At 40.8% G+C, this 22,770-nt stretch overlaps 1 protein-coding gene across 1 annotated transcript in view; it reads right to left on the reverse strand.

Moving 5' to 3' along the window:
• Positions 1-7,230: 7,230 nt before the first annotated feature.
• The window catches only part of AIG1 (androgen-induced 1), an 87,861-nt gene continuing 72,321 nt past the window's right edge, over positions 7,231-22,770 (reverse strand). Inside the window, exons 4-6 of the mRNA XM_009876037.1 lie at positions 19,546-19,661; positions 10,885-11,048; positions 7,231-7,811 (exon numbers count right to left, since the gene is read on the reverse strand). Coding sequence (XP_009874339.1) covers positions 7,774-7,811; positions 10,885-11,048; positions 19,546-19,661 — 318 coding nt within the window. The 3' untranslated portion in view covers positions 7,231-7,773. The remainder of the gene's footprint in view (positions 7,812-10,884; positions 11,049-19,545; positions 19,662-22,770) is intronic.

Consider the following 22,770-nt stretch of genomic DNA (forward strand, 5'->3'; position numbering starts at 1 on the left):
CAGATATATGTTCCTGACAGTAGTCCTACGCTATGCAAATGTGTAAACTGCAAAATGTAGAGGGTTTTAAAAAATTAAGCATATCCAGTAGAATCTAAATTCTGAGTAAAAGTGCTGAAAGGAACTAGAAATCTTCTAGTACTTGCGTAATTAATGGTCTCTTAAACAAAGCTTTATGTCTTTTTTTTTTTTTTTTGGCTTGTAGTTAGTCTGAAATCTGCAGACACACATGCCAACTGTACCTATGGCACATGCCACTACATACCACACCCTATGCAGGAGCTGAATTTGCAACAGAGCAGAATGCTCTCTGCGTTGGCAGCCACGGCTTGCCTAACCCCTAGGATGACCTGGACAACATGGTCTTCCCACTGAAGGAAAAGTACCAAACGTTACACAGATTTAAGCTGTGGGCCAGCACAAACAGGATGCTGCCACATTGTGCAGTAAAACCACCTTTGTAACCCTGGCAGAAGTGGCAGCCAGGTACTTGACTTTGCAGGTGTTTTGAGTTAATTGCATCATAGGCCACCCAGTGGACATCTTTCTAAGCTACTGCCTATTCAGTATTGCTGCTCCCTTCAAAAACTCTGTAACTCTACAAATAGTTGGAAAATAATTATATACACACCTCTAACTATGTCTATCTCACCAGCAGTTCTGACATTAAAAGTATCACAATATACTGTCACATGCCTGTGTATTTTTAACTCAGACCTGGGATTCTATATGCCGTGCTGTCCTTAGCAGGATGCCAATGGCACCATTTCTATGTAAAGGTTGGCCTCAGTAGCTGCTTCTCCAAGGAAGGAATGGGCTCAAAATTCTGCACAACAATATGGTCTCAGCAGAGAGACACCAAAACCCACTTGGAGTACTTTTTTCTGGACTGGAGAAACACATGGCTTTGGGCTACACCTAAGTGAGGTGACTTTTCTAATCATGTCAATTTATCTTCATTTGATCCTCTTTCTTACACAGGTCACCAGAGTTGCCTCATAGGCACTCACTGCAAAATGTTCCTGTTGGGTGGCAGAAGCTCCCAGCATGCCAAGGGAGCTCCTTTGTAGAACAGTCTGCTGGCGGGAAGTCACCTTCAGATGGTTACAGCTTTTTATATATTTACCCCCATCCACATGCCTGTCCTCCCCACCACTTCTCTCCAGTGTTTAGTGTCACTGTACAAAGCTTTGGTACCTTCCCCAACCCAGGCAGGGTGAATGGAATTATGGTGTGGTCAGTATTGCTTAATGGGATTATATCTCCACCCTGAGCTTCACCCAGGTTTGAGAGCCCTCCCTGACCTTCTCGGCTCCACAGCTGCTCGTTCCAAGAAATATCTATTCAAGAAATTCCTTCTTTATAACTTGTCCCGTGGTGACTCATGGCCAGTCTATGTACAGGTAGTTGAGGATGAGTTCCCATTATCATGATTTTTGCTGCCTCTCTAGGCATTGTGTGCTTAATTGCCTCTTCCTACACTATGACTAATAACACTCCTGTTAAGGCACCTCTAGAGAAAATGGTTTGCAGCTTAATACAAGTAGCAGAAGAGAGGTGACGCCCCCTCTTTTATCCCATTACATCTGTCATGTGTAAACTCAGAAGCCAAACTGGGAACCATTATTAAATAAGAACAATTTATTTTATTTTGCATAGTAAATAAGCTAAGATTATTACATGCAGAAAGCTAGCCAGGCACTGCTCTGCCTGTAAATTTAAACATCCAGAAATGCAGTACTGCAGGCTACTGCAGCTGCAGATCATCCCTATTGCTACAGGCAGGCCAGCTGGCAGCTCAACAGCCTTACTCTAAGGGGACAAGTGGGAGCACAAGGAGCTGCCAGATTGGAGTTATGGTGGAACGGCTGCCCCTCTCAAGAATGGTACCTTTCACAGTGGCCAACTTCTTTCTGCGTTAAACAAGTAACTGCCATGTAACATCGGACTGTCATTAGTTGTTTCTACAGAAGATCATGGCTGTCTGTGTGTAGATATATATATGCATGTGTTTAACTTTTATGCACACAATACACATACAGTGAGGACTACCTGCATATTACAAAAGTGAAGAGATATTATCTCCTTGTACTGAGAGTACCATAGCAGTCTCTATATTTAGAATGCATACTGCAGAAATACTTCTCCAGACTAATGGTAGATGTTTACTTTTAATACACGAGCTATATATAAAACGCTGAACTTGGGCACCACAACTAGATACAAGACGAACTGTATGAAGAAGATACTATTTTCCTTTTGTCTCATTTTATATAGCTCTAAGGAACAGCAGATACCTCTGCTGGTGGGCCAAGATGTCTGTGGCCTACCTTTCAAATTTCCGTACTGGCATTTATTGTGTTGAGGTTCAAATCCCTTTACAGCTGCGGTCTGAACAAGAAAAGGGCACTTAAGGGAATAAGACTACAACTTGCTCTTCTGAGTTGCATTAAAATCCATTGATTTCCATCTGTTACTTGAACAAAACAGAGTGCATTTTTGATAAAAATAAAACTGCTTATTTTGGAGAATATCCGTTAAATATATTTGATGTTTATGGTCTGCAAATTGGACAGTTCTGGTCTTCTTAGAGTTACTTAATAACTCAAGTAAGAGGAAGTCACTATGCTCAAAAGAGCTGTTTTCACTCTAAGCACAAAAAGCTCTTTCATGACGTCATTAGAAGCACTAGACAGTGTTCCACCTGCAAGGCCACTTGCCCCCTCACCCAGCAAAGCCCCTGCGCTGAAAAGCATCTGTGCAAGTGCTTTGAGTTCAGCATGTTGTCTGAGTACTTTTCTAAACAAATGTCAACAGCTACATCTTTTTACTTGCCAGGCTAATTTCATTGCCCCTTTGCTCCTCTTGCTTCAAAAAGAGGAGAGATCATCACCACTGCAGAAAGCTGAACAGTCAAACTTGCAACTGCTTTTTTACTTTTTTTTTTTTCCTGAGACCTCTGCAACATTCAAACCCCAGGTTTAATACTGTGAGTCAGACACATTGAAGATACCTGCACTTTTACAACACATATGAACTTGTTGGGTCAAACATAATGGCCCAAAAATACAATTCCCAGGTTTCTTTCTTTCCCTGCAACGCCTGCGACCCCAATTTAAGTGGCTGGCTATGGTAGCAGGAGTAGACCACCTGGGATACCTTAGCAGAGATGACATCTTCTACTAGTATGCACTGCACTTTGGTTAGGAGCTTGCTTTTTTGCTGCTGCAGATGGAAAGTATCTCTCACTGACATTTGCCCCTGTTCACATGAAACATGGGAGCATTAAAAGACAGGATTAGTAGCATAACTCCTCCAAGGCTACGTTCAGAGGTGACCTCGCCTACACATCTACTGTTTGCCCCTTTACTCCCAGGGCAGGAACACCAAACCCGCCCTAGCGATGCTAACCTTAGGTTGAGGGTCACTTCAGCACTACATTTTAACTGAAGTTTTAGGTCATAAATCCTTCCAATGCTCAGTCTAACAAGGCTACAAAGGCTACAAAACGCACATCAGAGCCCAACAGACTGGCCACTCTTTGTAGAAAATAGAAGGCAAAAAAGAAATTGCTGTTAAGATTTGAAATAGTCTTTGAATAGCAAATTCAATAGGAAAAGTAAACTAAGAAGTGCATGCCCTATACGCTCTCATTACAAACTGCCACACAAGAGCCTGCAGAATATTTAGCCATTTTTCAGTCCACTCACAGCCTACAACTGGCTTTGACGTGCAGTGGTGGTGAAGTTAGCTAATATTACTCATGTAGGCAGAGAAGCAAAGAATCAACGTAAAATTAGGAAAATACTTATCATTTGCCTTTAAAATAAGGCAACAGTTCCACCTCAACATGAGGAGAAACTGTGAGGGTGACAGAGCACTGGCACAGGCTGCCCAGGGAGGTTGTGGAGTCTTCTTCTCTGGAGACATTCAAAACCCACCTGGATGCGTTCCTGTGTGACCTACTGTAGGTGATCCTGCTCTGGCAGGGGAGTTGGACTAGATTATCTCTAGAGGTGCCTTCCAATCCCTGACATTCTGATTCTACGATTCGATAGAGAGGTAGTAAACTATGGTTTTATCACACACAGAGTAAGAGAGTATACTCTTTGTAATAAGAGTGGTATGGGAACTGTGCATACATATTTTTTTGATAGCTAAATACATGCAGAAAGTGAAGATAAGCTTTATAAAGCCAAATAGGGGATAAAGTTGTACTGAAATTCATAGCAACTCTGTGCCTTGACTTTCTAAAGAGCCTTAAAAAAAATCCTCCCTCGTTTTCTATACTCAGTCAAGAGAGTATTAATAAGATTGCAAAGTCAAGCATTCAAGAGTGAGGTAATGTCAGAAATAAGGCCTTGTGTCCAACCTTAATTTGGCCCCTTGTGAGCATGAATTATGCTACTGCCTTTAATTAGATGATCACACAATATTTTTTCCTATGCCTCATTCATAACACATGATGGATAGTGCTTGCTGAATGATGAAACCATAATTCGTTTTTTCCTTGTGGTTCAAGGTGTGGCAGCCTGCCTTATTTACTGCATGCTATATTCTTCTCTGACAACAGAACTAATGATTCCTTCACAGTTTTCTATGTGGTTTATCATTACAGCTATGACATACTCAACAAACATTACTAATTTAATTTTACTGCAGTCCTCAAGGGAAAAGCTAGAGTTTTTTCACTTAGTTTATCCATCTAGAACCTATTCTCACTGCTCAGGTTTTCACCAAAGCTTTGCTTCCTTCATATTTGCTCTAGGCAACTTTATTTGCACCAGCTTGGGGGAGGTATTAACAACATATGTAAAAAAAAGTCGGGGACTCCATTCTTGTGTGTGTCTTGGGTTGTCAGCCCTGGAGAAAGTCACGAGATCAGGGATGGTACGGAAAATGCTGTTCAGCCACAAGACGATTAATTCTCAAAATTGATAAACATTTTTTGAGAATTACCTGTGCACTATGGGGAAGTGAAGGCTTATTTTTTCCAAAACTTGGACAAAGATAGACTTTCCTTAAAAATTCAGAAGTGTTACCAACATAAATGCTATCCTTCTTCCAAAGCCCCAGTTCCACAGCAAGAGAGAGTAGAGAAAAGTTTTCCAGCCATGATTTATTTATTTTATTTTGTTTCATAGGCTTGTACTTGGAAATAGATGACTTGTTCTGACAAAAAGTTTTCCACCAAAAAAAAAGGCTCCCCCAAGAGAAATACCTTTCAGGGACGACTTCAGCCAAGATGGCTGAAATTTGGCAAGCTTACAAGTGACTTTTAGTTTAGTCATCATTCATCCATCATCTTTCTGAAGAATGATGGATTGTGTAATTCTAAAGGGAATGAACAGAGTCTAGAAGAGTGCTCCCTGGGTACACAGGCCCCCAAGTTATTTATACCATGGTTTGTACATCATAGGCTGGATTTAATGCTCTGAAATGTTTTTGACTTTAAGTACGATGATTCAAAGCTCATAGGAGGTGGAGAACTTTTTGAGATCTGAGAAGACAAATGGAGTTCAAATCTTCTCTGAATACCATAAATTTCCTCAAATCAAATGAAACCCACCACATTTCGTGTCACATATATTGATGCTGCCAATCTTAAGCTTGGTAGTCTACTTTTTTGAGGTGCTGAATATTCACAAATTCACAGATAAGAGGGATAACAATTTTAAGCGTCCCTATGCTGTACCTCTGAGAGGGAGTCTTCTTTCTCTTCTGTCAATTCAGCTATGCAATTTTGATCTCTGATGTTTTTGTTCTCTTTATATTCTTACTACATTTCCAACAGTACCTAGAATGACATGGCATTAGAAGAAAAAGTTTCAGTAGCTGCAAAACTTGCTGAGAAAGAGGAACCTTCCCATCAACAGCCAGTTTTTGAGGACTCAGCCATCCAGTGGTGCAATAAATAGAGCAGATATGTTCCGAGTGTGCTCCTGCAGAATGTGTACAGCTGTGTGGCATTTTGGGATTTCTTATTTTTATTTAAGACATTCTTTCTATCAGAATGAGTTCTTGAATTCAGTGAAGGAAACAATCCCTGTGAAATAAAAAAGCTGCAAAAACACCCTATCAGCAGAGCAAGTTCTTCAAATGACAAAAAGGTCAACAGGGTTTGTCCTTTGGGCTTGGCACCCTGGGCCACAGATGCTCAACTCTCACTGCTGCTGCTGCTGTTGGGAAGCCCAGCCAGACTCCTTGGCACATTCATTGTCCACCAGTACTTTCATGTGCTACCACAGATTTCAGAAGCAGTGACTTGAAACATTTCCTAGCTCATTAAACCTGACTGAATCCATATTTTTTCCTTCCTGAGTTTTGAAAGCCTGCTGCAAATATCAGACATCTTACCCCTTCCAGTAACAATCATCTATTACAATCAAGTCCTCGTTACCTGCAGAGAGAGTAAGCACGTTGCAGTATTACTGCGTGTACGTCGTGCACAGCTCAGGTCCTGCCAAACATGATATCCCTAAAACAGGACCACATGGCTACAGCTAATTTGCTTCCAAATTCTGCTGGTTTTGTGTGTCCTGTCCTCTCCTACTTCTGGACCATCAGAGAAGCAACTTTTTCTTTATCTGGGCACTTCTTTTAATGAACTTTGTAGTAACTTGCCTAGCTTTGGAATCTTTGCAACTCTGATCAATAAACTAAAAATAATTGAGAGGGCAGACAGATGCCCACAAAGACAGTATCCTCACAGAAGCCTTATTTTGGAAGGAAAGCAACCAAAAAAATCCACATTGTGGAACTTGTGCACTGTTTTCTATGACACTGTGTACACAAATACAAATACATTTAAAAAAATACTGTAGAGGCATGTCATGAGTTGCATGAGAAAAGCTTCCTCCAGAACCAAATTACTAATACAAACAGGTATATGTTTAACTTTAAACATTTGCTTACATGCTTCCTGAAGTATTTCTTAAATGCTCTTTCTGGTACACACTAACAGCTCAGCTCATCTATTGAAAACTTACAACTTGAAAATGCTGGATCAGGTCTTGTACTAGGAAAATAAGAAGAAAAATACTCATGTAGAAATAATATCACCTACAGCTGACATTGGAAAACCTGAAAATAAATCCATCTAGAATTTCAAGAATCAGCATGAAGAAAGAGAAACACAGGGATAATCTGATCTTTATTTAGGCCTATTTAAGAAAAGTTGCACCATATTCAGATCGTCTAACACTGCAAATAAGATATTACTGGACCGATAAAATTAACATCACCGATTTAAGGCAGCTGTTACATAGTATTACATTAATATTTCAGTCAGATTGAATTCTTCTTCAGATACATTCATGCAGTTAACTTCTACTGTATTTTTACACTGTACTTTGAAATATATAGGACTGTTACGTTTCCCCATACTAGACCTATCTGGTTAAGCTTTTCCCAAACAATACAGAGAATGGACTCATTGTTCTTCTTGGTCAAAGTGAAAAGATGTAACGATGTAACGATGTAACAACTTATTTGATGTGAGAAATTAACACTGAGAATGATGTGGAGATAAATATACATTTTATATGTGTATGTCACATGCAAGCATGGAGAAACAGGAACGGAGGTTCAAATGTTATTATTATTCTTAGCTAAAATCATTTCCCCTCCATACAAAACCCCAAAATATCGTTGCTCTGAGCAGAGGGCCTATTAAACTTCCTCTTTTCCACAAGATTCCTCCCATGCCAACCTCTGTTGGGGATGAGAAACTTCCATGGAGCCATAAACAATCCTCCATGTTGCCTCTACTGTTCAGTCCAATTTCGGCTTTTCTTTTCCTTCTTCAATACCTGAAAACATAAGAAAAACAGCTTTTAAAAATCTCTCAGTGAATAAAAATGAAGAGTTCTTCTACTGCATTAATTTTTCTTTTCCCTTTACTGCTGTTCCTTCCCCCCTACTTGCTCACATGCTCTTGCATGTGTTACCTCAGCTGCTGTGAACAGAAAGAGCATCTGCACACCTGATGGCAGTGGCTGTCCAGTAATGAACTGCACAATCCTCCCTCCCTCCAGATCATTTTCAAATCAGCCTAACCCCCTGCCGCACACTCAGCCTTTGACAGCTGCAGGGGTCTGGGAACAGTTAGTTCCCTCACCTCCTCTGCTCACCTACAAGCAATTCAAAGGAGATGTTATTATAGCTGAAGCTAAGCAGCTGACTTTATTTGAAAACAAGATTTTAAAACAGTGCTTCAGAATTCAATATTTCAATATTGGATTTTTAAATATTTGCAAGTACATCTCCGTTTTTTGAGAGCGTAAGAATGAAGAATCAATGACTGTTGACAGGGTGCCTCTCTCTTGTAACTGCCATGCCTTGCAGTAACATCATGAGGCCTGAATTGAGCGCAGGGCTCCTTAAAGACCTTATCTTTGCTGCAGGACTTGTCTCTTTTCCGTGCTGAGCAAAGTCTGGGCCGGGCAGCAGATTGTGTTTTTTCTGGCAATGAAAACACTCAGCTATTTCATATGCCTGTTCCTGGACAATGAATTACTATTGGTATCTGACAAAAGTATTGTTCTTCAGACTAAGTCCTCTCTGCCAGACATCTCAAATACAAATATTTCTTTTGGAGGTTTTCAGGCCTGCTGCATGCTGGAAAAGAAAGCCTTCCGAGGACTGAAGGCAAAAGAGAAGCAATGTTTAAGAAGGCAGAGAGGAAAATCCAGTCACAAGTAAGGTCACCTGCTAATGCATTATACACATAGGTGGTAGGTACACAAAACCCCACTTTAAAAACACAGTTAATGAATTCCAATGTGGGAAACAGCAACACCCACACGCGGTTCGAAAGCACAACTGCAGGCCTGCCTTGCCGAAGGAAGCAACACGGAAACAAACAGGTCTGCGTGTTGCCAGCAGCCCCAGTACAGCGGCCTTGGGTGTTGCTGGCAAACCAACGTAATGGAAGAGCCACAGCCGAAGGGTTTAACAACCAAAACAAGAGGTGGGGTCCAAAAGATTACAGTGGGTTTACTGCTTCAGAGCCAGTCTTGAGTCTTCCGCTTTCTGCTGGAAGGAACTTTTCCAATAGCTTTAAATGAGCTGTTTTATTTGCCTTTTTATAAGAGCCTCTCTCCTTTCTTCTGAAGCGCTCTACTGCAGATGCATCAAATAGTTTGGCACGAATGCAGATACCCTCAAAACTGTGGACAGACACTGGCTTGTACAAAGGGCAAATTTTTCCTTGCCTACTATGTTTGTGGTTTGACTTGGAAAAACTAACTGCAAATCATTTTGTCAGTAGTGAGGTTTTATTTAATGCATCTCCAGAGGAAAAGGAAAAACTCCAAACCGAAAACAATCCCTTCTTACCCCAGAAATCTTCTCATGGCAGACTACTTTGATTTGCAAGCTTACTGCTCAAAAGTCCCTTTGTATTTAATACAGTTTTGAGATACTATTTTCCCAAGTCTCACACAGTGACAGACTGGTGTTATTTTACTTCTCTGCTGATCGTGATGTGCCTGCCATACACTCTGGGTTACGTTTATGCAGAGTGTTTCAAGCACAGCAAACCAGCAGGTGACTCACGGCATTTTCTGGTTTGCAAGTGCTTGAGCCACAAAGGACTTCAGATCAATACTCTTTAACCAAATCAATGAAATGATGGAGAGGATAACAAGGCTGTGGTGAACCTTGGAAGAGGTTGGAAGAATGACCCTATTGACATTAGCTCCTCTAGGGTGGAGGGCCACAAGAACCAGGGATTTTGTTATGCATACTGTGGAATAGTGAGGGAGATTTTCCACCATTTACTTATTCATGGCCTTGGTAAGAACATGTGATTCTTCACCACATTATTATTCTTCATACGGGACTTAGGTCAACTGAAATTATTCCTTGTGGTTGCCTTTTTTTAGAAACGTCTTTCCTGAATTAAATAAGTTAAATAGCTGTGAATGTGACACCAAACTGAGGACTGAAAACCAGACTTGAACACTGTGACCAATGACCTCTGGTTCCAGAGCAAAAACCAAAAAGATGCTTTATACCCAGGTGCCAATACGAGCAAATGACAAGTAAAATTGCTTTGAGCTTCTGGCAATAGCTTCTACCTAGTACAGGAGGACTTGTTAAAAGACATTTGTGTGTGCAATGAACTACAATGTGAATTTACAGTGTATTAACCAGAGCACACCAAGTTTTCCAAAAGGGGATACAGGCTGTACATATGGCCCCAACGTGTTATCGACTCAATGACTGTAATGACAAAGTCCCCATGCATGGATTTTACTCCAGTTGTGGTTTGCCGCTGTGATGATTATAAATGTTGTTTGCTTATTTCAGAGAATTTGATAAACGTAAAATAACTTCCATAAAGGAATCTACTTTTAATCTTGTGCATGTCTTAATTTCCCTTTTCCTCTACTCAGCAATAGGTGGCCTAAGCAGGGTAGATGATGTAGAGTCTGCACAGTTATGTTTATACTGCACTACAGTGATCTTTCATTTCTATTATTTTGCACACATAAACATATTCATTTTCATTGAGTAAATTTATAGACAAAAAATACTTCATACCTGAAAATACTATAAGCATACCAGAACGATACTTTGTTCTAGCTGCATTTATTGGGTTCATCAGCTAATAACTGGGTTGTAAACCTCTCAGATAACTGGCAACAGCTCTTAAATTAGTATTGGAAGTTATAAAAAAGAATACACATTCATAGCTCATCATACTCTTCAGCAGCCATTCCATCCATCTATCTGCTTTTAAGTAAGCAAGATGTTTCAGGGGAACTTCTGTAATTCTCCTTTGTTTTAGCCAGCTTAAAACGTTGTCAACTTTCAGGGGAGCACACTTAAGTCCCAACAGTGTATTTTATGAGTTAATATTCCTAAAACAATACTCACATTTTTGAGTATCCCAGATGTAGTTGTTCAGGACCTCTCCCACCAAGTAGAATATGTTTATTATTACGGTGACAGCTGCAAAAAAGATTATTTTGACACCTGGGCTGAGGCGCTCAAGAAGTGGGTACACCCATACCCCTGTAACATGGTGAATCCAGCACACCCTGAAACAAAACAAAAATAACAAGTACTGACTTTTACAGTCCTGTTTTTCAAAAGTAGATTGAGCTAGAGGCTTAGCTAACTGTAACCTGAAAAGCAATTATTTGAAAGGACTGCGAGTTGCAACTGAACTGGAGCACCTGGATGACATCCACCCAGAACAGACATCACAAAGGATGGAACTATGACTGTTTTCCCACATTCTTACAGCTTTGTTTTGAATTTAATACAAGCTGTTGGCCATTTGTCATGTTCTGATGCAAGCAGGTATTTCCATGCTGCATTTATGTTTACAAGGAATACACATTTCTGTTTGGTGCAGCAGCAAGGAAACTGCAGCACCCTCTGTGCCAAGCAGGTTCTTTATCCAAAAAGCATTCAGGGTTCTCCAGGCACTCTTACACAGCCCACCTCTCTGCTTCCTGCAGTGTCCTTCTTTCATTTTGTACATGTTTGTGTGTTTCTGCTGCTTCCCCTCACCACACCTGGCAAGCGTGTCAGTTTTTGGGTTTGCCAGGAACATATGGTTCACCTCTTTGAGAGAAGAATTTCTTCAGCACCTGTGTTTTGGGTTGCTCCTCCTTTTCTTACCTGGTGTCACCTAGGATCTAAACATTTTCCTCCAGGTAGGATAAACATTTTTAAAGAAGAATGAATTCTGCCCAGCTCCACATTCAACATAAGGTAAAGGAAAAGGAATGACAGTGACATGCTGCTGACACAGAGATTTTTAGCCTTCAGCTCCAGTGGAGGTTGTTGGTACACTAACCCAAGAGGCAGGGCGTCAGCTGTACTGCGGTGTGTCCTGCAGAAGCACTCCGGGTACGTGGTTTCACTGTGTGTGACTGCAGCAGACACCTGTACCCTCTGGAGAGATAACTTTTGCGTTAACATCTGACAAGGTGAGTGGTGAAGTTGGAGGGAGCAGAGCAAGTCCAAACGTTCCAGCAGGTGGAAGCTATGAAAGGCAAATGCTGCCAAACAACTGAGCAAAGATCTCGGAGGCTAACCCGGAAAAGTGCTCAGCGGAGACAGGCTGGGGCCCACCAGCTGTTGAGCTCTCTTCAAGAGTGTAAATCTCTTCCTTTCTGACTGGGCAATCTGGGAGAAGCTCACAGTGAAGCACAGTGAAAGAAGACTCAACAGCTGCACAGACTATTATTGATGGGGATTTCCACATCCGTGTGATTTGCTTCACCTGCAGATACTTCTGTTTAAGGAAGATTTTTGATCACTAAATCAACAGTCATAGGTTCCTGAAGGGCAGAGACACAGAAGTCCACCCAAAACTGTTACCATAAATGCCTGTCACACAGGGCATACAAAATCCGTGTTCAGCGATTCTCCATCACCCTGGAAATGTACGTGGTTGTCATAGCTTCCCTTCTCCTTAGAAAAGCTTTTATTACAGTTGGACACTTTATGCAAGAATTTACAGTAAATTAATCTGCTTGATCTAAATGCAGATTAAAACCCCTTTCTCCAAGTGAGTTCACATACGGAAAATTATTTCTGTACTTCCCAGTTCTTTTCCACAACATTCTTCCATGCTAGAATTAACCTGACAAGACAAAGGTATCTGTGAAAAAATAAGGGTTCCTGTGTAACCCCTGGTAACAGGGGATATCATGTTCCTCTTGATCAAAGATGGTAGAAGGCAATGAGATATCCTCTACTCCCAGGTTGACTTTGCAGGGAGTACCTAGTATTGCCTAATGTTTTCCAGTTTCATTTCCTTTTATTTTATGATGATTCTGTGAAAAATAAGCTGCACGGAAAAAGCTTGGAAAAAAGCCAGTGCTGCTTCTTTACTTATTTTCTCTAGTGTGATGAAACTGCCCAGCGCTATAAAGCACCTTCACAGAGGGACTTTTCAAGGGACCTTCTAAACTGCACCAGCATAGCCAGCTTCATGAATCGAGCAACAGTGGCATTTACTAGAAGGCATTTATGGTGGAAAGAGGAAATACTTTCTACAGGCAGCCAGTGAGTCACTGAGGAGCTCCTGAATGTTCAACAATCTCTGACTAGTTCAGACTCTTTTTGTACAGCTCATGCACACTTCTCTCTGCCACCAGCACAGGAGCCCTTTCATTGCCCGATGATGCAGCTCGTGTGTTTTGTGTAGCCCTTGTACCCCTGTCCCTGGTGCAGCTGCATCGTAGGACCTCATGCTTTGAGCACAAGCAGTGGCAAGCGCCACTCACAAGACAACAGTCACAAACCCACCTGATGAGCCACCCTGATCTTCCTTAAAATGAGCTGGACCATGTCACTTGCTACATTGGGATGGAGTAATATTAGCCTTCTCTCTACCGAGCAGTGACACGCTGACTATTCCTGCACTGTCTATACCCCAAATGGGAGCAGCAAAGGGACAACTGCTGCCATGGAAACCTCACCTGATGGCCTTTCTTAGTGGGCTCGTTCCTGCTTGAATGCGAGCTATCTCGACGCTGCACAATAAAGGGCTGATCAACCGTAAGCATAAAGCTTCCACACAAGATTGCTGATTACTAATGTTAATGAATGCCTTCAACATTGCAATTCTAGCAGTCATTATTCCTGTGCAACCTCATTATTAGATAAGCACCGGGGAGCATGCATTAAGATTTACTTAGGAGTGCAAATCTAGATCCAATTTAAGACCCTGTTATTGAACAGGTATAAAAAAATGGGTCGTTTAGATAAAAATAAGCTGAGGAGAAAAAGTTTAAGCTAAAACTGGACTGGCTACTTTTATGAAGATAAAATTAACCTCCCTGTGTTTTGGTTCCATGGCAGCCCATGTAGACAGAACTGTGTGCTTTCAAAGAGGAATGTGTTACAGGTTATTGAGCTCATTTATCCACTTTTTAGAATTGGTAAGAGAAGAAGAAATTGAACTATTCACATATTGTATTAAAATTAAAATGTCTGTTAAAAAAAGTGATTTTCAGAAATTGTCAACCAGCTGGTGTAGAAAGCAGAAAAAGCTATTTGAAAACACAATATTGCTTCTTTTTAAAAAATCTGTCAAAAAATTGACTTTGTAGCTGTTTTTCACTTCTAGTATACAGTAGATGTTGTATGTCTCTCCTATTAATGAGGAAGAAATGAAAACTGTGCAGAGAAGGTACCTGTACATTTTTTTTTTGTCTGTAGATCTTTTGCTAACGAGGCAAAGTAACTATGAAAAACTGTTGGAACCTTGTGGTTTATGTGAGCTCTACCTGTCGCTTTGAGTAATGCAGCTGTTACACCGACATGTGCAAAACTTATTCCTGGCAGAAGCAAGCTCAACACATGGATATAATGGTAGACACCCATGACACCTGAAAGGTTTTGCAATAGGAAACATGTTGCAGAAAATAGTTGCTGCTTCCTGACGGCTCCTTTCAGCTGCAGGAGTCTGAATATACTTGCACAGGCATCACAGCTTGGCGGCACGTTGTGGTCTGAACTCTGAGTCTCCACCCATTTCCTAGGCTGAGTCCTTCTTGAATGTGCAGCCAAACAACAATCAGTACTACGTGTTCTGGAAACAGGAACTACTAGATGAGGGGCTGTGTAACTTTTTGCGAGCAGTGAAGGAGAGGATACAGAATAATACTGCAGGTCAGAAAATGGCTGAAGAGTTCCCAATGCTCTTCCTCCTAACAGAAAAAACACTTCAACACAACTCAGAGGCAAGAAATTAAAATCTGACAATGGAAATATCTTTCTACATGATCCCTAATTAACTTCTGGAATGCTTTATGCTGTCTTTCAGTGACACATCACTAAAATCAAGATATTAAAAACAAAGATTGGATGTATATAAGTTTCCAAGTCTTTTTAGTCCAATACTCTTCTCTGGGCGGTATCATGCAACTCTGGCAAGCATCTTAAGTCAGGGACTGTACACGCAATAAGAATGTTTACAGTTAAGCTTAAGTTCAAAGAGTACAAAGTATATAAACCATTAAGACTGAAGGATCCAAGCATCTACTTTTTGACACAGGTTTTGGAAGAAAATGTTCCTTACAGGTGATTATTCCAAAATGGGATGCTAAATCTTCTCCTGAAGCATCTGTCATCAGCCACAGCTAGATCCTGGATACATGACTACTCTCTTCTACTATGGCAGCTTCTTTCTGGTTACTTCTTGCAGCAGCAAATCCTTTCCCCAATCTTCTTCTTTAGAAGTAACTAGAAAGAAGCTGCCATGGTTCAGGTTTCCAGTGACTGGCAGAAAGGATAGCTGAATCTTTGGTCCCAAACAAATCTTAGGCCAGTTCCAGTTGTGGCTACTCTTTACCAAACAGAAGAACATGAGCATTTTCTATGCTTTTATTTTGTGATTTTTTCTACCATCATGTTCTTCCTTTTCCACAGAAAATGGGAACTTTAACCACAACTATTAAATTGTGGAATGTCTCCCAAAGGAGGTGACAGGTTTACAGCAGCTGAGTCATTCAATCCTTGAATGAACAAATCATTTGTGGTTATAGAGTAAGGACCCAACTCCGTGCTTTTAGAGGCAGGAGCACAGTGACCCACACTAAATCTGTTCTACTTATGATTTCTAATACTGATTGATGTGAGGCACATTTTCATAAATCCTTATGACATTTTTCCTTTCCTTCTTGCCCCCCCAAAAACCCACACACATAGGACAGCTTGTTCTGCATGTATTCAGAATTGTTAAGATCTCAGCCACATTAAGATGCTGGGCTTCTTATAATACCAGCCAGCCAAGCCTAAGTCACCTACACTAGGAATGTACAGGGCTTGGAAATTTTTTTAGAGACTAAAAATCAGGTTCAATAAACAGTCATCATGTAGGAAGTAACAGAAATCATCCCGTCTTGTTCCAGTTTCTTATGCTGGATTCTTCTTCATTGATCTGAGTGGTGATCAACAATAGATGGGGTCACAGGACTGTGCTACTGGTATGGAGTGGCTTTTGCAGTTAGCAGAAAAGTCCTGGAAAACTGCAGATGCAAATAAAGTCACACACAAAACATGACACGGTGCTGGCATCCTCTGGAATGAACAAAGCTTAGCAAAAATTTGTGTTTACGCACAGGTAACTAGAATGACAGAAACTCCGCCGATTTGCTGCAAGGTGTTGTCATGTTTGGAAGTAATCTACTTTGATAAATAATATTTCATTTTAAATATAGTAATGGTTGCTATGTCTTCTTGAGCTATATTTTAAGGAGCTGCAGAAGCAAGTGAGAATGTATTATCCATGCATGTCATCTGTGATTGTACTGTTGCTTTGGCTGAAACATTTGAGGATGTGGAGGTGGAGAGGAGCCAGAATGTAACAGTCCATAATGGCTATGTCAGACCTAACAGGCTGAGGATCCATGCAGCATTCTCTCACTGAAAGCACTTCTGCTCTCCCACCCTCCTTCTGGGTCAGGTACAAGCGACGCCAATCTTCTCCTGGCCTATTTCTGCTGCTTCTACTTCTTCCTACTCTTTCCTGTTATAAGCAGCTCTGGCTCCAACTTTTTTCCTCCTCCTCTGCATTGTCTCATCTATCACCCACCTCTCCATCAGCCTTCCACTCTTGATTTCAAAGCCTGTCTCTCTCCCCCTCCCAGTTCTTCCCACTTACTTGCATGATTTCAGCTTTCAAGCTGCTGACCTGTGAGCTGCACATTTCCTTACCCATTTCTTTTTTAACCCATGGTTCTAGTTCATCTCTTTTACTCGCCTCAAGGACTTGTCACTTGTTTCTTCACCAACCACTGATTCCTCTGATCTCTATTGAATTTCTGTCCCCAGTGCTCAATTCCAAGAGCATTCATTTTCCCCCCCTATATACGGACCCTCAGCACTCCCTAGCACAGCCATGCTCTGTCTCTTCTGCTCCATCAGTACCAGCCATCTTGGAAATCCTTCTGGCTTCTCAAATCCTGTCCTTTATTGATATGGCTGTCAATTCCCATGAAGCTTCATGCTCTAACTTTCCACCCCTCTCTTACGAATGTCATGGCTTTTTCCAGCAGTTCACACCTTTATCCCTTTGCCAACATCTGCTCTGTCTGATACTCCTCTCCTTGTAGGGAGGATTGCTAGTGGAAATCCTACAGCATGGCTGACGGTATCTCTTAAGTTCATTCGAAATTCTCAAGTGTACATTCCTTTCTTAGATTCTTCTAAGAAGAATTCAGCAAATTACTCCATCTAAATGTCCTCCCTCAGCAACTCTACAGAACTCTCCTAAAGTAACCTTCATGTAACCTCTCCTAAGTAACCTTCATGTCACGCTTTTCTTTCAAATGAAAGTTTAAAGGTACCTGAGGTCTTTAAATAGATTTATGAAAGAATGAAAGAATGAATCAAGGCCGAGCTTGGCAGATGTGGAGGCAGCTCCTGGTGGATTTGAGACAGCAACAAGAGAGCAGATCAAGTCTTTTGCTCCCAAACACGTAGCCCAGCAGGACTAGAGCAGTGGAGTCAGGTTCTTAGGGGCTGTTTTTTTGGCATCCTCAAGCACTCAGAAACACAAGGAACAAGAAAACCATTCTAAATGAACGTATTTGTCTCTGGTTTAGGGACATATTAGGCTCTGATATTAGTTGCCATGAGGTCATTCTTTTTACAAGGAGCAACACATTTCTGGCTCTTTTCTGTTCCTTGACAACCAACTCCATACACCCATTGGCAGTATTTTCTGGTAGTACTGGCAAGCTCTTCGGTTTTCTTAGCACCATCTAGGTTTAACAATTCAATACAAACTGTGACCTTTTGAAGCTATGCTAAATAAAGCCAATCAGCCTTTCCTATCTTATCCCATGGCCTTGATCCTGAAAGTCCATGTATGGTCTGCGACAGGCAATGTGAGTCTGTGAATGCTCTGTCTGGGCACAATTCCTGGAGAGCAAGAGAGAGCTCCCTCTCACAGAGAGCACACGAGCTGTGTGTGCCTACTCAAAAGCTCTCAAACTGCAGGGAGAGAATGCAAAAAAAAAAAACCAAACCCAGAAAGAAAAACAGAAAAAGGCTTCAAGAGAGGATGTTTCTCAGATAGATAACGTCTCTGACTAATGCTCAGGGGATATCAAGTTATTTAGCTATGTTCTTCCAACTTCACTGATTCTATTTAGAATTGCTTGCCTATCTTCTCATTTATCAAATATATATAATAAAAGCTTGCTATTCCATCATCTCTATCTTTAAACATTTTAAGACACCTTTGCTTGTATTTCACTTGAAGAACTCGATTGTTCCAATTTTCTATTCCTATTGAATACTATTTCATGCATCTACTTGGATTTTGAGAAAACCCGAGTCACCACTGGAGGTCAGATCACAGTACAATAACTCACTGACCTGTCTTTATGCACCCTTCGGAAGAAGGTCGAGAAATATCACAGCTATGCATTATCCTATATGAGTTAAAAAAATAATTGCTTTCTCCTGAAGACATCACTATGTGCCTTTTTGCCTGAGGCTGTCCTTTTCTTACAATTACAAATATTATTCTTTTTTAAGTGGGATATGTATGCTTATAAAAGCAGAATGTGACTGTTGTTCTGGGACAGAACATCCCACTTCAGCTGGATTGCTAGCATTTTATGATCATTCAGTGTGTGTGGATGTGTATGAATAATGGCTTCTCTTTCATTGGACCGAAGGGGCAAGTTGCATAGTTGAAGCAGTATGACAGTACTGCCTTGAGCCCATGTTCCTCTCTCATTAGTTTTATTTCATTTGACTGGCAGAAGAAACAGTATTATGCACCATTTTGGAAAATATCCTCTTAGCTGAGGACAGGGTGTTGTGAGGTGAGAAGAATGAATATGAGAAGTAAACAGGGGACCATGAAATGCTTGCAGAAAGGATAAAGAATATATGGTGTCAAAGGAGCACTGTAAATAAATAAAAGGTTTAGTGAAAAATAAAATGCTAGAATGACCAAAGTAAATTAACTATGTCATGTCAGTCAGGTGTTTGAATAGAAACTGCCCAAAGACTTACTTAATGTTGTGTAAAAGAAGGGTTATTTCTGTTCTCATTTGATTTTTCACAAACATTTGCATTTTTTAAAACAAACTCCAGAGTGTTTGAATTACTGGCTTATTCTGTAATCAATTTTACAGAGAGAATTTATGAAATAATAAAGAAAAAAGACAGTGTTCTATCTTTTTGTGGCCACTGAAGTACTGATGCAGGAAATCATTTGCCTATCCTCAGTTTTATTTGATAGAACAAAAACCCTAAGCAATAAAACTAAGGTCCAAGAAAAACATTTAGCCCGAAAAAAGGTTGAAAAATGTACCCTTGGAAAGACCACTGCTTACATGGGATTGTTCAACAAATTCCTGTTGTGTGAGGTTTGGCATATCCTTTCTAAAAATATAAGCATCTGAGGGAAACCAGACAAAGCCCAGGTCTTGGACCAAACGAGGCATGCAGCGTGAATCTGTTAGCGATTATATCCATAATGAAATACGTGCCCAGATTTAGCAGCACAAAACCCCCAATACAACATGAAAACACAGAGTGTATGGCCCTTACCATAAAATATAGCCCACAGCGAAGGTGCACACTGCAGCCAGCCCACAGCTCCTGCTGGGATATTGATGATGTGTTGTTCTCATCTCGATTAATACAAAGGGCAAAACTGTTGTATGCTGAAAAAAACCAAAACAATCAGGTAATACAAATAATTCCCACTGCATTTCCATGCTAGTTCTACAATAAGAAACTTGCTCACAAAATCCTGAAGAAAATTTCTTAATGGTTAGAAAGACGAGATTAAATGATCCCGTAAGCAAAGCAATAACCCAACAGATTATCATTGCTATGACGTCCGATTGTTTGAGAGAGCAGAGGAAAACTGAGTGAGCAGAATGTGCTTTTCCTTTTGTCCAGGAATCCAAGGCAGACCGTGAGTAAAAAGGGGATGTGGTGTAAGAGGACACAGGTCCCCGCCCTGTTTGGCCTTTCAGTTGCTATATCACCTCAGTTATTATCTGGTTTTCAGGGAATCTAAGCAAAAACAATGCCAAATGAATGAATAAAAATGGAAGGATTTAATACTTCTGAGAATTAGGTTTAAATCTATCTCAGTCTGAGGACTTGAAAACAGGGGACGTATTATCAAATAGTAGCCTCAATACCTCTGTTCCTCCATCTATAAGAGAGAAGCAATTATCTTCTTAAGAAAAGTGTTGTAAATCTTAATTTGCTAGTTGTGTAAAATGGTTTTACATTCCCAAATGAAACATACGAAAGCCAAAGCTGTAAAAACCATTTTCAGCCACTTGTCTTTATTTAGCTGTGAAACTCCTTATTTTGTCATTTTTCCATACACATTTCCTACACTGCCCCTTCTGAGAAGGTCTGTTCATCCAATTAATGTCAGCATCATGAAAAACTACATCTAGCCTGCCCCCAACACTCCATGTCTAGATTTCAGAGTGCTGGCAGGCATGAAAATACACATAAGCAAAGAACAAATGTGCCAGGAATAAACCCCATGATTTCTGAATACACAGCTCACCTAGGACCGGCATTATTGGCAACTCCAGAAACACACCCTGCCTTGCCACCATGAGGCCATGTTAATGCTGGTGTGTAAGGGAATTACTTCAACTGAGAGCTTGGCTCTGGGGCTTGATGTGACTGTGAACTCTCCTGCCCAGTCCACAGGGAAGTCTGCAGGTGCAAGGATTGTAAGGGCAGTCTAAACCCTAATCCAGGTTCAATCCTTCTCCATGCACTTCATCACCAACTGGAGAAGAAGGTTGTGGTTTACATTGGCCACGTTCTGCCATCAGATGCACACACACACAGTTCAGGGGGAACCCAGAGGGCCAGATTTGTAAATTTGTAATAATTAGGCTGCAAGCCCACACCGATTTTCACCAACGTGAAAACAGGACAGGCACGCAGAAGAAATATCCTTGCGTGGATAACAAGTCCAAAAGAGACGAAACATAGTGGGTTCTGAGCCTTTAACAACTGTGGAGAAGGAAGAATTGTTTGAATGGGAAATGATAAGATAATGGAAATGCTCTGGCTCAGAGATGTAACATAATTTGAATCGGATAACTGCTCAGATTTTCAAGGCATTAGTAATTAATGACTAGCATTTGGAGAATGTCAGGTGGATAATACAGCAGTTAGGGGAGCTTTCAATTTCTTCTTCTTTTAACAACTTGTTCCACCCTCATCCCTTTAAATAGTATAAATCACCATCAAGGGAATGCGAAGATGTTTTACATGTGGTTGGCAATAGAGGTACCCACTGTTAGATGAGAGGTCTGTGATCTGTGTAGGACCTTCAGAGTCCATTAACGGGGGCTGACAGCAAAGCAAGCCCTGGAGATTCATCTGTCTGTCTTGCATTCGTATGGAAAAGGTCTTCAAAAAAAGATCAGTACCTCACCCTGCATAGCCCCCAAAGCAGGGTAGCTGAAGGCTGTGCAAACGTCTCCCTGCCCTGCCTCCATAACCTCTTCAGAGAAAAAAACAGAAGACAACAAACACTATTAACTCCAAACCCCACCCTTGACATTCCTTGTATGATGCATTCTTGTGATCCAGTCACTTAGTCTTAAGTTTTCACTATCTGGATGCTGGCTATAGAGCTTGCAAACTCTGTTTCTCCACTGAAATGTTTACTGCTTTAGATACTGCTTGTTGATGTGCTCTTCACTGATGATAACTCAACAGCTTGCCAATTAAAAAGCAGTTAAAATAATTTCAGTAATCAACCCTTAATCTACAGTCCTTTTCTCCCTTCCCTCCTCCCAGTTCCTGTGGTTATATAATAAAGTAGGTCATTATTTCCCTAAATTCTCCCTCTAAAGGTAAGGGAGGGTGGGGGGAAGAGGATAATGAGCTGTATCACTAAAAAGTTTGTGTACAAAATCCTGTTAAAAGTACAGTGCAATTAAAAGTTTAAGGAGAAAATCAGAGACGTGTATCTTTAATCTTAGTCTGCTATAGAAAATGTTGATGCTAGCTGCAAACACTGCAGTTTCACAAATCCAGGGTATGAACTTCGGTTTAAAATGTTCTAATGAAACTGCCACTCTAAAAAGCTGTTTCAGATGCTTTACCCAAACTACAATCACAAGAAATTTTTCCCTTCCTACATTTCAGCCCCTCCAAAACCTTAATTTAAAAAAACATGAAACTCTGTAGACAGGGATACCTTTTGACAAACAGTGCCAATTGACACTCTGGAGCTATAAATACCAGATTTGGATGAGACTGGCACCTGGACTGAAGCCTAGTGAAGGTGAGCAAAGGTCAGTGTGCTTGGATTGGGATCCATCAGGGCTAGGAAAGCTGCAGGCAGCCAGAAATTTCATACCCTCTAACGTTTTTGCCACCTGATTTCTGAATAAACTTGGGCCAATGTGAGGCTCAGAGAGAAAATACCATTGATGCTTCTTTAACCTGCTTGTTAAAGACCACACCATGCCGATCACTGATACCCAACTGGTATCTCTGGGACTGATCCCTTTTACTTACTGGCAGGCTAGAGACACATTTCTCACCTTATTCATCAAAGAGGCCTTACTTGAGAGAAGACTAAGGAATGAGGAAGTTCAGCTAACAAGGAGGTTTAGATGGTGAGGATGATTAGCTGCTGTGACACCTTTCCAGTAGTCATTATTTTGCACCTTTTAAAGTCTTTCAGAAAAAAACAAATTTGTAATTAGAGCAGAATAACGAGTACAGCGTTATAATAGTGGTACACTATACTAGCACAAGTAATCAACACTA

The sequence above is a fragment of the Apaloderma vittatum genome, unplaced genomic scaffold, assembly GCF_000703405.1.
Source record: "Apaloderma vittatum isolate BGI_N311 unplaced genomic scaffold, ASM70340v1 scaffold19279, whole genome shotgun sequence".
In the NCBI taxonomy this organism is placed as follows: domain Eukaryota; kingdom Metazoa; phylum Chordata; class Aves; order Trogoniformes; family Trogonidae; genus Apaloderma; species Apaloderma vittatum.